This window comes from Morchella sextelata (genome assembly GCF_020137385.1).
Source record: "Morchella sextelata strain SCLS chromosome Unknown scls_3, whole genome shotgun sequence".
Classification (NCBI taxonomy): domain Eukaryota; kingdom Fungi; phylum Ascomycota; class Pezizomycetes; order Pezizales; family Morchellaceae; genus Morchella; species Morchella sextelata.
This window is the reverse complement of record NW_025408618.1, coordinates 2,993,247-3,009,641: the sequence shown is the minus strand read 5'-3', so window position 1 is coordinate 3,009,641 and position 16,395 is coordinate 2,993,247. Positions and strand designations below refer to the sequence as shown.

The 16,395-nt window shown below is 49.3% G+C and overlaps 3 protein-coding genes across 3 annotated transcripts; 2 read left to right on the top strand and 1 right to left on the bottom strand.

The window, feature by feature from the left end:
* Positions 1-7,398: 7,398 nt before the first annotated feature.
* Positions 7,399-9,822, top strand: H6S33_009617 (uncharacterized protein; the record flags this gene model as incomplete). Its single annotated transcript, XM_044841032.1, has 6 exons — positions 7,399-7,971; positions 8,024-8,692; positions 8,748-8,921; positions 9,071-9,296; positions 9,402-9,496; positions 9,562-9,822. The coding sequence occupies 6 exons, from the start codon at positions 7,399-7,401 to the stop codon at positions 9,820-9,822; spliced, it is 1,998 nt and encodes a 665-aa protein (XP_044698432.1).
* A 3,160-nt stretch (positions 9,823-12,982) lies between these two features.
* On the top strand, positions 12,983-13,601 carry H6S33_009616 (uncharacterized protein; the record flags this gene model as incomplete). The annotated part of the gene is made up of 2 exons (XM_044841031.1): positions 12,983-13,135; positions 13,194-13,601. The coding sequence occupies 2 exons, from the start codon at positions 12,983-12,985 to the stop codon at positions 13,599-13,601; spliced, it is 561 nt and encodes a 186-aa protein (XP_044698431.1).
* A 697-nt stretch (positions 13,602-14,298) lies between these two features.
* On the bottom strand, positions 14,299-15,009 carry H6S33_009615 (uncharacterized protein; the record flags this gene model as incomplete). Its single annotated transcript, XM_044841029.1, has 3 exons — positions 14,299-14,684; positions 14,768-14,881; positions 14,952-15,009. 3 exons carry the CDS (start codon positions 15,007-15,009, stop codon positions 14,299-14,301), a joined length of 558 nt encoding a protein of 185 aa, XP_044698430.1.
* Positions 15,010-16,395: the final 1,386 nt, after the last annotated feature.

The window sequence follows — 16,395 nt, the reverse complement described above, 5'->3', positions numbered from 1 at the left end:
CCCTCTTCCAATCCGCATGCGTACTAGCAGAACGACACGAATTTTGAATTAGACGGTCCTATTGGGTCTAACATTCCACTCGTAGAGCTCTCGCCACTGCCCTCAGAGCATTCACTGAATAGCACCCGGTATTCCTCTCATATCACTGGATAGCACTCGGTATTCCTCTCATATCACTGGATAGCACTCGGTAATCCTCTCACATCACTAGATAGCACTCGGTAATCCTCTCACATCACTGGATAGCACTCGGTAATGCTCTCACTGGATAGCACCCGGTAAGCCTCTCACATCACTGCATAGCACTCGGTGATCCTCTCACATCACTGCATAGCACTCGGGAATGCTTTACAGCATTCAACTGAATTCATTCCACGTACGCAAATCTATCCTAGTATTTACCAGCCAATTGCCAGCATCCACCTCGAACAAATGGGCCATTCCTAATATACTCCGAATATTCACGACCCACATCCTCTTCCTCCTCCTCCTACAGACCTTCAGCAGCCCATGTGAGCTATCAGCGATACCACGATCCTTCGCCTCAAGCAGCTCAACTACACATAGTCTATGTGCGCGCCCTGTGCTATCCCGCACCTTGAACAGAGCCTCCACACGTCCTGGTAAGCGTCCCCGAAACACTCCCCACTGCTCTGAGGAACCTACCGATACCCATGCCCAATCCTTTCTTATTTTCCCCTTCCTAAAAGATGCTGTTCCCGTACACCTGATGTTGTGAACCTCGTATACGTCAGGCCTTTGGAAGATTGGTATCGGAACCTGCAAGCATGTGAAAACCTCCACCCGGCGCTCCAACATGCTCTCAGAGCTTCCGGCAAAGCTCTGAGAGCATCCCGCATCCTCGGCATACTCCTTTATCAGGCGATATAGCGTGAGATGGCTCATTTGCAGTCCGTCTGCCACGTTGAAAAGTCTTTCCGATTTCGCGGAGGGGTTGCAAAGACGCTTCAGGGGCAGTCCGCTTTCTACTATTGAGCGTTCATTTGGCGTTTTCTTGCGGTCCTCGATCTTGAAAATGTCGAGCAACTCCTTGAGGTTATCCCGATGGCTCCAGAGGATGTCGTCAGTGCTCTCAGAACCTCCGACGATGTCTTTCAGATTCAGAATTCGAATCTCTAACGCCAATCGCCTCCCTCCATAGTCCAGTATCTGCGTCGCAGCATCAACCTTGTTGGACGCTCTGTAAGCTTCTTTTACCTGCCGTACATGGGCAAGCTCGCTGACGTCCGTGGAGTATTGAGGAATGCTACCAAAGCGCTCAACGTGCTCCCGGTAGTGCATTAAGACGTGCAATTTGATGAAGTTGAAGTGCGATCTTTCCCGAATCTCCCGGATCTCCTCCAAGCCTCGCTGGGTGCTCTGGGAGCCACTAATTGCTTTCGTTCGATCTCTCGCATCCTTTAACGTCTTCTTGTACGCCCTGAATTCTAAAAAGATATCCTTGTGTTTATGGAAATCCTCGAGATAGCTCTCCATATAGTCCAGTGTGCTCGTTGTATGACTCCCATATTGCGCCATTAAGTGGAAGTCTATTAGGCTTCGAACGCATTTCAAAGCTTTTGCGAAGTCGCTCCTGACAGCCACTCCCGGGTTTCTCAGAGCAGCCGCGAGTGCTCCTAGAACGACCCGCCCCAGATTCCGCATCTCTTTCCCTTGCCATTGGGTGGTAGAACGATATGCCTTGTTTGGTACTGCTAGTCCAGGGTAAGGCGCAATCGAAGCCCAAGCTTTGTCGAATTCCTCCAATCGATGATGCTTCTTCAAGAAACCCTGAATCCACTCCATCATGTGCTTCAACATCCCCAGGTAAATATTGTGCAGTATGTCCGGTTTATTGAGATCGTACGGATTAACCCTCGGCATACCCCAGAAAGCATTGAAGAGTGTTTTGACGGATCTCCCAACAAGGTATTCTACCGGTTCTAGATTGCCCGGGTTCTCGCCAAATAGCTGTACCCTCTCCCTGTAGTCCTCGTGATTGCGCATAGAGCTTCGACGAGTGCTCCCAAGATTGTGAAACTCCACCTCGCATCTCGGGCAAGCACTAGTGCTAATGTTTTGCAAGTTTGAATGCTCGGGTTGATCGGCGATCCAGCCCGAGAGCACCGGAAAGCATAGTCGTTCGTAGCCGTCGGCGCATTTGATTAGCTCGCCCACCTGAGAGCACTCGCGAATGCTTTGAAAGATCTCCCCAAGGGCACGATGCAGTGCCATTTGACTCTGACGTCTTAAAACGGAATTAGCGAGTGTTGTATTCTTTCCGAGCTTCGGTGGCACTGGTAGCAGCCCTAGGAGAATGAATGAATGCCCTGTGGGCTTGTTGCGCACCGACGACTTGATGTTCCCGATGGTAAGATAGATTGGCCAGGCTTTCTTGTCCCCGCTGAAATTTGTCAGATGTGTGCCATCCGACGCGCAGATAATTGGTACGACAGTGGACCCCTCCGGTAACGTATTCTGTCGAGAAGACATTAGCGACTGCTCCTGTAGCATCATCGACTGCTCATAGAGCACCTCAAGTTGACAGGGTGAAGTTTACGGACCTGTATCTCCCACCACCAATCTCCTGTATGCATTTCCCCGTACATTCGCTCGCCGAATTCATTATGCTCCACCACGGGCGAATACACCAATGACTCCCGGAAGGCACGTTGCCCTAGAAGATATCGGACGACTACCATTGGATCCCGGTAGTAGTAAGAGATCTTCTCCCCCCCAATATCCACCTCCGAATGATTCCAGCTCGCCTTTCCCAGTATATCGTTCATTTCCTCCAACCTCTTGATAAAACCCCGCCCAGTGCTGTAGGAGCACTCGCCACTACTCGGCGGAGCGTGTAGAAAGAAGCTGTCGATGTTCCCCTGTGAGGCTTTGGACAGTGTGAAATAGCGTGCTATTCTGAACTCGTATGCTGACCGGAATGGGTGCCATGGGTATTGGAGAAGGCTCTGTGAGCACTCGTCGTAGTCCTCCGAGCGGTAAAGTGGCTCTCCAGCACCCTCGTAAACTGTCGTAGATGCCCTACTATGCCCATTTGAATCGCCATCTGCCTCTTCCATCACGAAATATGATTCGGATTCGAGGTCCGAATTGTTACCCGAATCTTGGTCGAAAATGTCCGACTCTGAATCGTAATGCGTGTCTGAATAGTAATCGGGAATGCTCTCTGGGCTCTCGTCAGTGTTGTCGGGGGTCTCTGCAGGTTGATCGTGCTCCAGCAGTGAATATTGATTTCCCAGCCATTCATCTGCTTCCAAAGGATGGATCGTTCGAAGATGTCTGTCAAAATTCGCGGAGGAGCTGTACCTCTTGCTGCAAAAAGGGCAAGACGATTTCATTGGACTCGAGAATTTGCAGTCTGCCAAGGCGGAGGCTCTTTCCTGCAGGCGGTGCAGAGTGCTCTACGAACGATTTGTCATCCAATGAGGCTCTCGCCGCCAAGCGGTTGTGCAGAGTGCTCTACAGAGTGCTCGCTGCAGAGCGCTCGCCAAGTGATTGTGAGCCTTGCGCTCGCACCTCCACCATAGCGAGGCTGATTTTGACGTCATACATCTCCAACGGAATAATGCAAACACAAACACAAGCATACAACGAGAAGAAACAACAATCACCACAATCATGCCGCCAACGATGCTCCGTTCTACCCTCTCAGCATTCGCTCTCTCTCTCTGAGCACTCGCGGATGCTATTCAGATCATGGAGAGACCATTCTCACCGCCAAATTCGATACTAATATCGGATATGCGCTCAGAGGATACACACTCTCCGACTCAGCTTCATAGCGCACAGAGCCCCGACACCAACAAGAACACAAACACCAACCCAACATAGGAATCCAATCGACACCACTGTTGGTACTACCGTCAGAGCATTCCCGAGTACGCCTAGAGCATTCATCTACGTCATTCAATTGAATCAAACCTCCAGAGTAGAATCTTCGAGTGCGCCTAGAGCATTGATCTACGTCATGTATTGGAGCAAACATTCAGCACGGCTTGGAGCACCATATGCAGCACTGGTGGGAGCGCCCGGGGGTGCTCGTACAGCACCCGAGGATGCTCGTACAGCACCCGAGGATGCTCGTATAGCACACGGGGGTGCTCTCGGAAGCATGATGAGCCCTGGAATAGCTGATTGTATTCGGTATAAGAGCACCCTTCTCCTCCTTCCAGATCGTGAGAGCTTCCTAACCATCTTCCAGCGCTACCTATCACTTCAAGCCCCTCCCTGCTATCTAAGCTTTCAAGATACCTCTTGAAAGCGCATTCAGCTCACGTTTCAAGTTTAGGCTTCAACTTGAAGTTTCAAGTTTCGTTTCAAGTTCAAGCTTTCAAGCTGCACACCTAGCGATCATATATAAGATGGTATATCCTCCTTAATCCTATTGCTTTCAGAACCATACTCATCACATATTCACTATAGCCTTCATCCTCCCCTCAGGGCACTCCAGAGCGCTCACAGAAGAAGCGAGATCGCGATCCAGACACCGACGAATCAGATAGCAAAAAACGCCGAAGGAAGGAAAGGAAGGAGAAGAAGAAGGAGAAGAAGAAGGAGAAGAAGGAGAAGAAGAAGGAGCAGAAGAAGAACGAGAAGTCCTCCCCTTCCTCGTCTCGCAAAGAGCAGAAAAGCCTCCAGCCTATCCCAGAAGAGATAGAAGAGACACCCCCGCCGCAGTCGTCGTCTTCCCGGAAGCATCCCCGAGTGGTTTCAAGCTCCCGACAGCACTCGTCACCGCCCCCTCGGCACTCGAGACTCTTCCCAAAAGAGTGGGAATCAGTGCAATCTGAAGCCGAGTCCGACAGCGAACGTTCCGCAGCAGGCACAGCAGCAGGCCCAGCAGGCCCAGCAACACACTCCGCAAAGCGACCAGCAGCAGGGACAGCAGCAGGCCCAGCAGCAGGCCCAAAACCCCAAGGAGGACGAGCACTTCAACGAGTCTCCAGCACTTCCCCAGAATTGGGCAGCTCGCCGCCACAACCGTCGGCCCCTGTCCGTAGAACCGTACTCCCAGTTGGTGCCCCTGCTCCAGAAGCAGTCGCCAGTGCTTCACAGAGCTCTCAATCCCGAGGTCGCCGTCGGCTACCAATACCTAGTTCCCCTCCACCGGCAGAGCAGAGGCAAAGCCGCAGAGATCGTGCCCCAGAAACTCCCTCGCGTGCTCAGGTAACATACGCCAGTGCTCCAGAAGCATCATCCCCAATCTCTCAAGCCCGATACCCCGGCAGAATGACTGAGGCAAACAAAGCAAAGATGGCTTTAGGTTTGATCAACCTCCCTAAATTGTACACTAACATCCGCAACAGCCTCAAAGCGGAGATGCAGAACACCGGTTGGGTCAACAAAACCGTTTCCGGAGCAGCAGCGTTCGATGCTCTATGCCTCCATGTGTTGAACATACGCCCTCTCCGTGGTTTCCTGCCTATGTGGAACGGAGGCGATTCCGCAACCCGCAGAGCACTCGCGGACGCTTTGAAGTGGCTCATCGGTGATGTTGGGCAGAAGGAAAAGCTATCGAGGGGGCAGGGAAATCGCGAGTATAAAGAAGTTGCTGACGATAGCGATGATGATGAGGACGGTGGTCTGCCCGCCCAACGCTCTAAGAAGCGTAAACGGGACCCAGTGTCCGCAGATCTCGATAGACCTTCCATAATGGTTACGGTGGTAGACCCGGATGCTCTAGGAGCATTCTCAAGGGTTGCCCCGCCCCCTATCTATGACTGGAACCATCGACGAAATCAGAATTCGTTCATTGGAGTTCTGACCAAGATAACGTTTCCAGGGCTCTGCAATTTGATCCTGAAGCACACCCCACCCGGCAGAGCAATCAGGAGTATCTGGGGAGCACTCGATAACGTTCCACCGGCATCCAATCCTCCTGTTCGGCCGATGGAGGTGCAGATCACTGATTCGGAAGAGGTCGAGGGTTGGTTGAAGAATAGCGTTGGCAGGCCTCGGAGGATACTGGCGGTACTCCACAGAGCGGGCGCGGGTGCTAATTTGGGTGGTGCTGAAACACCGCCGCTGACACGAGCATTCCCTCATATCGAGGAAGACGATTACACCACGATCGATATTCCAGCAGAGGACTCTGATTACGAGGAGGGAAATCACCGCATCAATGCTAAAGGACTGAGGGTATATTTGCCCAGAACTGATGCCAGTAATCAAAGGCTAATCCAGACTCTTGTTAGACGTCGCGATAGACAGCAGGATGCTATCGACGACTTAGACCCCAAATACCTGAGGAAGTATCCTCTGGGTGTAGGGGTTGCTGACGCAAACTTTGCACAGGGAGTAATCTGGACGCCTGCCGGGATAGCAGCCAAGAGAGCTGCTGACGCACTCGCGGCTGCTGCTGGAGGCGGTGGTGGTGGTGGTGGTGGTGGTGGCAATCCTCCTCCGGGCGGTGGTGGTGGTGGTGGTGGTGGTGGTGGTAATCCTCCTCCGGGCGGTGGTGGTGGTGGTGGTGGTGGTGGTAATCCTCCTCCGGGCGGCGGTGGTGGTGGTGGTGGTGGTGGTAATCCTCCTCCGGGCGGACCTCCTCCTCCTCCTCCTCCTCCTCCTCCTCCTCCTCCTCCTCCTCCTCCTCCTCCTCCTCCTCCGGGCGGACCTCCGGGCGGTGGTGGTAGTGGTGGTGGTGGTGGACCTTCTGGAGGCGGTGGTGGAGGCGGTGGTGGTGGTGGTGGTGGAGGTGGTAGGCCAGCTGGAGGCGGTGGAGGCGGTGGTGGTGGTGATGGTGGTGGGCATCATTAGTCTCCTTTGGTATAGTCTCTCACCACTCTTCCTGCGGATTTCTCACTACTAACCTTTGAAAAGCTGTACAGATTGCTCTCTGAGCACTCGCGACTGCTACTGAGATGGAGGAGGTGCGGTACGATTTTATGTTTTGGATTTCCTTTGTCTTGCGAGCATATATGAATTGATGGGTTTTTGAATAGCAGTATGGAGTGCTCTCTGAGCACTCGCGAGTGCTACTGAGATGGAGGTGCTGTACGATTTGATGTTTTGGATTTCCTTTGTCTTGCGAGCATATATCAATGGATGTGTTTTGTCGTATTAGATGAGATTAGATGAGATTAGATGAGATTAGATTAGATTAGATTATTCCGTGTCGTAATTGCATTGCTTTTATTTCAGAGTCGAGTCAAACTCCTAGATTGCTCTCAGAGCACTCGGTATTGCTTCAGAAAGTGCAAAGTGCAGTAAAACGAGTGATTACAAATGATGCGGTTGAGCGGATCCCTGCCGTAGGAGGATTAGCCGTGCAAATTCTTCTTGATTAGCGGCGCAAATTTTCTCGCCAAGAATTGATTTCTAATCAAAGATACCGCGAGTGCTCCTAGAGCACTGAGGATATTCCTGCTAGCCATCAGAATGGCTCCCACCAAGCGCTCCTCCGGTTCAGCACCTCTTGCCCCAAAGCGCCCACGACTCCCAAGACGACCTGAAGAACATGAAGATTTACTGACTGACGAGTCTGAGATACCTTGCCGACCATTGACTCCACTGCCAGCCCGCACTCGGAGTAGTCAGTCGACAACCGCCCCAATAGCGCGTAAAGGGCTTCTGTGTTCTACCGACACATCCACTGGAAGAAGCAGCCCTAGAAGGGTAGAATTCCATCTCCCCGATGGCAATACTGACAGCGTTGAAGTGCAGGAGCATCAGGAGGATGTGCCAGAGGTGGAGGAAACCGCCGATACCAGCCACTCGGAGTATGATGACTCCCCAGAGAACGCCCAGGAGAGCTCTGAGGAGAACCTGGACGACCCGGAGGAGTCAGAAGAACCTCAAGCCTCCACTCAGCAGAGATCCCAGAGTACGGGGAAGAGGCCTCGTACAGTGCAGCCGACTACTGCCAGAGCACTGGGCAATGCTCGGAGGAGACCAACCGGAGCGGTAGCGGAGGTTATTGCTTCCTCCGACGTGTCGGTGGATGTGGTACAGGTTCGACTCCATCCCACCCATTAATGTTAAGGAGAAAACGCTAACGATTTAGAGGGGAGCACGTCCGGGTGCAAAGGTAGTACGGAGAGCAGCTCCCACTTCGGCACCCAGCCAGAATGCATCCCAGAGAGCACCGCCAATACCCACACAGTCTAGGCCTTCTGAACCTGTTTATTATCATGATTACAGCTCTTCGACGCGCCATATCGATCTTTCCTCATTGCGCTCTCGATACGGGGAGTCCTCACCTACTTACCGCCCCTATCGTTCCTCCCCGCCTTTTGAGGGCGTTGGCGAGAGCTCTATGAGCAGTCCCCGGATTCCCTCAAGCCCTCAGGTATATTTACCAGAAGCGCAACCAAGAGTCTACGATATTGCACAGCTTTCGTCGTCTATTAGGGAAGGAAATGCTCCTATAGCAGAAAGCGAGGTTAGTAGTATTCCCGATAGCACTGACGACCGCTTTGAGAGCACTGTTAACATTCATGCGAGCAACCTATCTCAGAGATCCTTGTTACCTAGCTCGAGGAGTGCAAACGTTCTCTCAATGCAGGCTCAGAGGATTGAGAAGGAGTGCAGCACGCTAATCGGGGACCACACTCCTCTACATGAGCCTTTTCCACCTGCAGCGAGGCTTTCGGTACTGGTAGTGAACATGTGGGCAGCTGCCAGTCGCAGGGTGGGATGTGCGGTAGATCTGGACGAGGTCGTTATCAAACAGGTGAATGCCCTTGAAACGTTGACGAGTGCTCTGGAAGCGTAATTGACAACGATAGGTCAGAAGTCTACACTCCCGAGTCCGTTCGCACTTGATGCACGAGGTTAAAGGGCGCCTGGCGGATTCGACCATCTATGGGCTTGGAAAGCTCTCGAGTCCTGAGGCGAGGGCTGCTCAAGTAGAGTATCTTTTAAAGAATGATCGCTTCTTGAGCCCTGCGCAGCATTACGAGGTATGATCAATCCCTAGAGAGCACCCGGGGGTGCTAAGAGAGCACTCGGGTGTCAATGACCAGAGAGCACTCGGGTGTCAATGCTCGGAGAGCACCCGGACACCCGGAATGCTTGGAGAGCACTCGCGAACGCTGCTAACAGATACTAGACCTACCGTCTACGGTTTCTTGCGCCAGAGATTATCGACATATTGTACTATAAATACTTTGATGGGGTCAGGATGCGAGGGGTAAAAGACCCCGAGTTCCTAGAGCGGATTACCCCTACATTTATTTGCCTGATATCCACTGCAATTTGGCATGGCATTCGGGCATGGTCAACGGGAACATACGTGAAGCCTGACCATTTCCAGTCACAGAATGAGAGTGTTGTCAGTAAGCATCCCTGATCCCCTTACAGCTATAGCGAGTGCTTTGAGAGCAGTAACAGATGCTCCCAGAGCTATAGTGGATTCGCGCGCTGACATTGCACACGAGTAGAAACGTTCAATAGGATGAGCAACACATGGAAGGGGAGGAGTAGGCAGAATCAGGAGGCAACGTTGGAGGTGATCAAGGATAACCTCCGGGAGAAGGTATGCTATAGATGGGTGCTACAATGGCGGAGCGCTCTTCTGCATACGGAGGCTAACCTTGATAGATACGAGAGAAGAAGGGTATCACTATTGAGGTGATACCGGAAGATGGATTTAGCGAGGACGACGAAGCGTTAGCGGCGGATCTTGCGGCATTCCGGAATGCTCGGAGAGCACCCCCGAGTGCTCCAGGGGATATCTCCGACAACGGTGGCGGCCAGGAAGAGGTGGTTCAGGCTCAACTTCGGGGCATTGAAGCGGAAGAGGAAGGCGAGGAGGATGAAGATGAGGATCGCGAGGGAGGGGAGGAGGAAAAGGATCTCTAGGGCACCGGCGAGTGCTTTGGAGCGCAATGGCGAGTGCTTTGGAGAGCAGCGGCGAGTGCTTTGGAGAGATACCTATATACCTGTATTATATTCGATTGGCGATTTCAAGACGCTTGTAGTGTTAGTATTTAGTAATAGAATCACGGTTTTGGATGCTCTGCAAAGCAGTGCCTACTAAAGCAAAGAGTAGTATGCCTGGTAAAAACATGGCGCTGAAAGGTAAAATGCGGTGCGTCGGGCGCCGCTGGAGCAGTCGGGAGTGCTCCAGAAGCATTAGTGATATGCCCAGGAGTCGTTAGAGAGGTTCAGGAGCGGACAAAACGCTTCCTGAGGCGTCGCGAGAGCTCCAGGAGCGTCCAGGAGATAGGTAGTAGTCTCAGGCGAGAGAACATTCCGTCGAGAGAGCGTCAGGCGAGAGAGCATTGCGTCGGGGTAAGCGTATCACTGTCGGGGCGCGTTGGGAGGGCTAGTGCGCGCCAGGGCGCGCGAGTAGCCTAGTGCGCGCCAGGGCGGAATGCTAAGCGCCAGGGAGCGCCAGGAACGCTCTGCTGCTTCTCTGGAGAGGCAGTTTGTCTACCGAGCGCCCTGGGCGCCTCGAGCGTCCAGAGCGTCTGGCGGAGGTTGCGGGTTTGCTGATGATGTGGGAGAGCGATTTGGGAAGAGGCGTGAGTAGGTAGCCTTGCCGTCGGAGACCTATGAGCAGCCGACACTAATGATTATCCATCAGACGGCCGATGGAGAGGAAACATCGACAGGGAAACATGCATTAGAATGGGTAAATAGGTTGAGGAGTTTCAGCGGGCTTAGGAGTTTGGGTTACGGGCTTAAGAGTTAAATGTTCTTGGTTGTTTTCAAGGTCTCGTACAGGTTCCGATTGTATTCTGTATTATTAGTAGACGGGGTCCTCGAGATATATGCGAGAGACATAAATACGGTGTCATTCACTGACTAGCTAAACCATCATCGGCAAAATCAGAGTCTTAATAATATAAATTGTTGATACCCAAGTTACAACTCTATTTGACTTTACAATTCTATATACTCTACTCTATAGTGACTTCATACTCTACCTGGACTATTATGTCGAAGAAGGTTGATTACCATCCGCTAACTCTAGTGAATCTTTATTGATAAAGTAGCTCGCGGGGCCCATATCAGACTCAGGAGATTCCTACTCAACGTTGACTTTGGAGACTTTGGAGACTTCTACCTTTGTAGTTGTTAACCGAACTCTGATCTCTGAGTAGTGTACTCTTGTAGCCTGGCACGCATCCCTCACACATTGCTCCCATGAGTAGATCCCCTTCCAACACCCAGAATGTAGTTATTCTAACAGCTGGTAGCTAACCATACTGACAGTACTCACATATCACTGTGCTACTGGCTTCTAACAATAACTCTCAGCATGTAACCGGGCCCTGTGTGTACTCATACACCAGACAGTTGAAATAGCTCCATTACACCGTTAGTCTCCTATTATCTTAGCTAGAGCGAGTCTCCTAGAATAGACATCATCATGCCCTCTGATTTGTTTTGCTTACACTAAGCGAGAATGAATCAGAACACTACGTGTAGCCTACAACGTCAAAGGAAGGAGAGCATTATGTTCGCTGGAAAAATCTAAATCAAAAAATTGATGAACATGTCTGTATCACTTTCTTCAACAACCTGCGACAACAACCATCTAGAACTCCAGAGTTGAAAGGAGCCCGCATTGAAAAGCTCTTCCACTTGTCTAACGGCCTTAATTCTCCGTAGGAATCTTTTCTTATCTAAATAGCGAGGCATGGCGATTGACAGGTCTTGATACAGGAAACATCGGGCAAAAAAAAACACTTCAACAGTTACTACAACAGGTGCGGACCTTCCTCTTTTGAAAGTTCTACTCTCAACCGCCCTCAGAACGAGTTGGGCCAGTTGAAGTCAGGAGGTTTTCTTCAACCGCACCCTAAAAACCTCAACCTCAACCTCAACCGCCACTTCAACCGATTTTGATTACCATTATTCTACTGTGCAAAATCTAAACCCTCTTAATTAGCAATCATGACCTCAAAGCTGCATACACCGTGACAACGACAGCCACCTTTGCCTGTATGTACTAGATCCTTTTGCCCGCCCGAACTGGGTCAATGCCCAGGATAGAATCATGTGATATCACTCGGCCCCTTGGCGCCGAGATTTTCGCTGAGATAAGCTACAGGCGTAGAGTATTTACAACATTCTTATTTTACTCTTTAAAAACACCTATCCATATATAACTTTCAAATAGATAGCTATGAAAATCTCTGAAAGGAAAGTGCCTTCGTCTTTACAGATTTTGTGGTGGGGATCGGGTGCACTACCATATACATACCACATGTACCTACATGTATGTAGTTTAGCCCGAAGAATACCGCTATCCTTGTCCCCTAAGCTCCCGGAGCCTTCCCAGAACTTGACTTTTCGCAAAAATCACAAGCAAATCTAGATGTAGCTTGATTGTCATTGCCCGCCCACCCGAAGACCACTACCAGTGGCAGTGTGTACCTACATTTAACCTGAGTATGTATGTACTAGTCGGATGCGTACTAACCGGCCAGCTGCTACACACATGTGGCTCTTTTTTTTTGCCTTGTTTTTCGTTCGGTTTTCCGTTTTTTTTTCGCTACAAAAATTTTTCCTTTAGACCCTCCTCATTGCAAGTTCGGAATTCCTTTTGCCGATCCCTCCACGATCGATAAAACAGATTCTTTCCGCTCACACGACTGTCACTTCACCCCATCCTCCACCATCTTCCAACTCTGCAATCCAAGTAGAGTTGTCCCGCGTCTCTTACTTAGGTATATACTTCGTATACTAAGTCTTTACAACAAGGTCGGCTGAAATTATTATCTTACCTCGAAGGAGTTAGTAGAAGGAAAGAAGGAAGGAAAGAAGGAAGGAAGGAGGAAGGAAGGAAGGAAGGAAGGAAGGAAGAAAGAAGGAAGGAAGGAAGGAAAGGGAAGAAGGAAGGAGAGAAGGAAAGAAAGAACGAACAGGGGAAGGAAACAGGAAGAGAAAACAAGCACAAAACAAAAAGGGAGCACTGAGGGCAAAAAGTTTGAATAAACCAAAAAGAGAGGCAGCCGAAGCGAGAAAGGAGTCTTTTCTTCCCTAGTCCTAATCAGCATCCCCATCGAAAATGAAGGTTTTCGAATCCTCTTGCACTTTTGATTATCCCTGGGCCAACGTCTCCGTCGCAAATTGGAGGAAATACTGCGCATGGAACACCCAGAGCACCCATGTTGTTGCGGTTGATACACTATCAAGGAGTGTGGATCCTTCAACTGGTGTAGTGAGTTTTTACTACCCCAAAGCTTTAATTCAGTTACTGACTGGAAACCTCAAAATAGCTCCGGACCGAGCGACTGATCACATGCAAACAAAGCGCACCACGATGGCTGATGAAGTTCGTTGGCGGAACAGAGGAGTCATTTGTTCGTGAAGTATCAGAAGTCGATCCATCGAAACGCACAGTAACCCTCCGATCAACGAACTTAACCGGATCGAACTTTGTCTCGGTGCAAGAGACTGTGATCTACTCACCTGATCCCATTGCTCCCGAATCGAAGACTCTTTTCAGGCAAGATGCTCAGATAACCGCTTATGGCGCGTTTTCGAGGCTATGCGGTGCTATTGAAGATTGGTCGGTAGAGAGATTTGGTCAGAACGCGATGAAAGGCCGTTTGGGGTTCGAAGCGGTGTTGGAAATGTCTGCAAAGGCATTTCGAGAGATGAGGTCTGAGGAAGCCAAAATTTAGATGGGATGGGAGTGCTTTGCAATCAGGGGGAATCTCGAGGACGAATACCTCTCACCCTTTAGCATCCTCCTATTCTATAGACCTCAATTACACCTAGATCAACGAAGCATATATTCTGCATAGGGGAGGGTGGGGGTTTGGATCCTTTCATTTTTGTATTTTATTTACCACTGTTCCTTTTCTTTTGTATCGTGCTTTTGGAGTTTGGACAAAAGTTTTCTAGGTATGAGATTTACTGGCGCTGTTTTTGTTTTTCTTTTACGATATGAGCCTGGAATTCAAGAGATTTCTTTAATTCTATGGTTTGATCTTATTTCTCCTCCCCTACTTCCCTTAGACTTCTTTATGAACAACAGGTAGCCGCGGTGTGGGGTAAATATCAGCCATGTATCTAGATTTTTGCCTGGACATGATTAGATAATAGACATGAAAATTCCTTGTTTCTAATGATACTTCTAGAGGGTTGAAATATATCCTCTGATTCAAAGGTTTAGAGTTACATATCAAGCGCGAAATAAAGAATGTGACAGTCAATGGCTAGGAGGTTAAATTTGTAATGTAAGGTCACATGGCGGAATATGTGATGGGAAAGAAAATAATAGTAAAACCCAATCTAACCAAAACACCGTCTATCAAAAAAACATCTAAGGTTATACAACTAGTGGCACGTATCGTTTGAGAGTTGTTGTAGTTTCTTTTAATCATCTTTTCTCGCACTAGAGTTTCCTCGCTCTATAGCCCTTTTCTCCGCTATTTCTTCACTGGTACTTGTAGCAGTCGAATGCTCTCCAGTACCTTGAGCTGTAATTTTCTTAGCCCTTCTCTGAGATGTGGTACAGCAGCACATTGCAGAATGTAGTGTGAAGGTCAGGATGGCGAATGCAGACGCCATCCACATGAATATAAACATGCGAGTTCCGAGGTCCCCATGAATATTGAAGTCCGGCTGGTCCTCAAATACTTTTTGAAAAACAACGAAGAGAGCAGTTGAAATCGCAGCTGCAATGGTTGTGAAAAGTGCAGAACCGAGGGAAATGAGACCCGTCACAAGAGAGTTCCAGCGAGTGTAGATATCGATCCAACCTGTAAGGCCGCAGACAATTAAGTACTCTGTCTTAAGTATCATTCTCGAAGATAAGCTACGGCTGCGTGTGTGGTGAACTTACCTATTGCTAAAGTTATCACCGCTAAGCAGATACCAATAATATAAGATGCAAACATCCAATGACTCGCCATCTTTACAATGGCAAGTGCATCAGTTATTGTAGCTGGCATGGCAACTGGATTAGATAATATGGTTAGTAATGTTGATTAAGGACATCCTCAAGGCAGAATAGGACAAAAACTTACTTGTGGCCCCATCTAGAAGTTGTGATAGCAAAATCTCTACCGGATTAAAGGAGTACATGGCTTTGGGTGGCGAGCAATAAGTCACTCCTTGGCCATTGTAACCTTCGCAATAATTCCATAATCCGACTTGATAGAAGTCTCGAAGACCTAAACTTTGGGCAATTGAGTTGACAAGTACTGCATTTGGTATTGATCGTGGGATAACATTGGAAACATCAATCCGAAGGAAGTACATGTCATCAAGTATCCGGACATCTCGAATGTTGCCAATTAAAACCAGGATTGAGAAGACTATTGAGACGAAGGTACAAAATTCCGCTATTGTTGTGACCCGTTTTCTGTGTAGGGTGGTGTTTTTGAAAGACAACTGAGGGCCCTCTCCTTTTTGACGACCAAACATCGTTTTATAATAATGATGATAATGACAATGAGGGTATATTTATTTATTGTGAAGGGTGGGAAGAACTCCGAAGAAATATCTGTCAGAACAGGGTGTGTTGGAGAGTGTGGTCGTAAAAGGGAACTCTCAGCACATAAATGCATGTATTTTATTTGACCAACGGACCCTGGAAAAAATGAGTCTCCCTAGATACATATACATGAAAGCGTTCCAGCGGGTTTAAAACAAGTAAAGAGCCGTCACAAGAAATGATAATCTTGGGATATAGATGGGCTGTGCTTGAGTAAAAAGTGATCCCAGCTAGTGTGAAGCTTCCGCGCGTAATGAAGAACCTATGATGTGCTCAAAAGTGAATTATGGACTCACTAATTGCCGTAAACGTCCATAAGTAATCGCCGTGACGTTGACGGACGGTGTTGGACCTCCTGTCGGACAGGGAGGATTATTACCAAGATCAACGATATGCAGGGGTGCCTGCAAGCTCTCGACGAACGACTTCTAGGGCCTGTAGATCCAAGCGTTCATGGCTATGCCTAGCTCAAGCACGGCAAAAACTCCGATGACTGGGTGGTGTACCTACATGTACATGAATAGGACGTAGTGGTTCCTTTTTCAAACGTCAGGAGTTGTACCTACTTTATACCTACATACATGTACTCTACTATACACACACAGGTACTATACATGTACCTACATGTACTCTGCCCCTCTAAATCAAGAAAATACCTTCTCTCGTATTATAGGGACCTCCATTTGGGCGACACATGTAACTACAGGTATGTATTTCTCCCCCCATGCCAATTAGAGAATCAATAAGCTCCAAGTCAAAGTGCACCATTAACCCGGGTAGGACGGCCTGTGCTGAGGTCTTGAATCGTCCCTTCTATCCACCTATCCTTCCTTCATTACACACATATATCCAGTGGGTCCCTCTCTCGGCCTTTTGAAAATTACACCAGCCCTCCAGGATATTATCCTAAGAATAAGCATAAGCGGTGGAATAAAAACAACAAGAACAAGAAAAACAAGAACAAGGACAAGAAC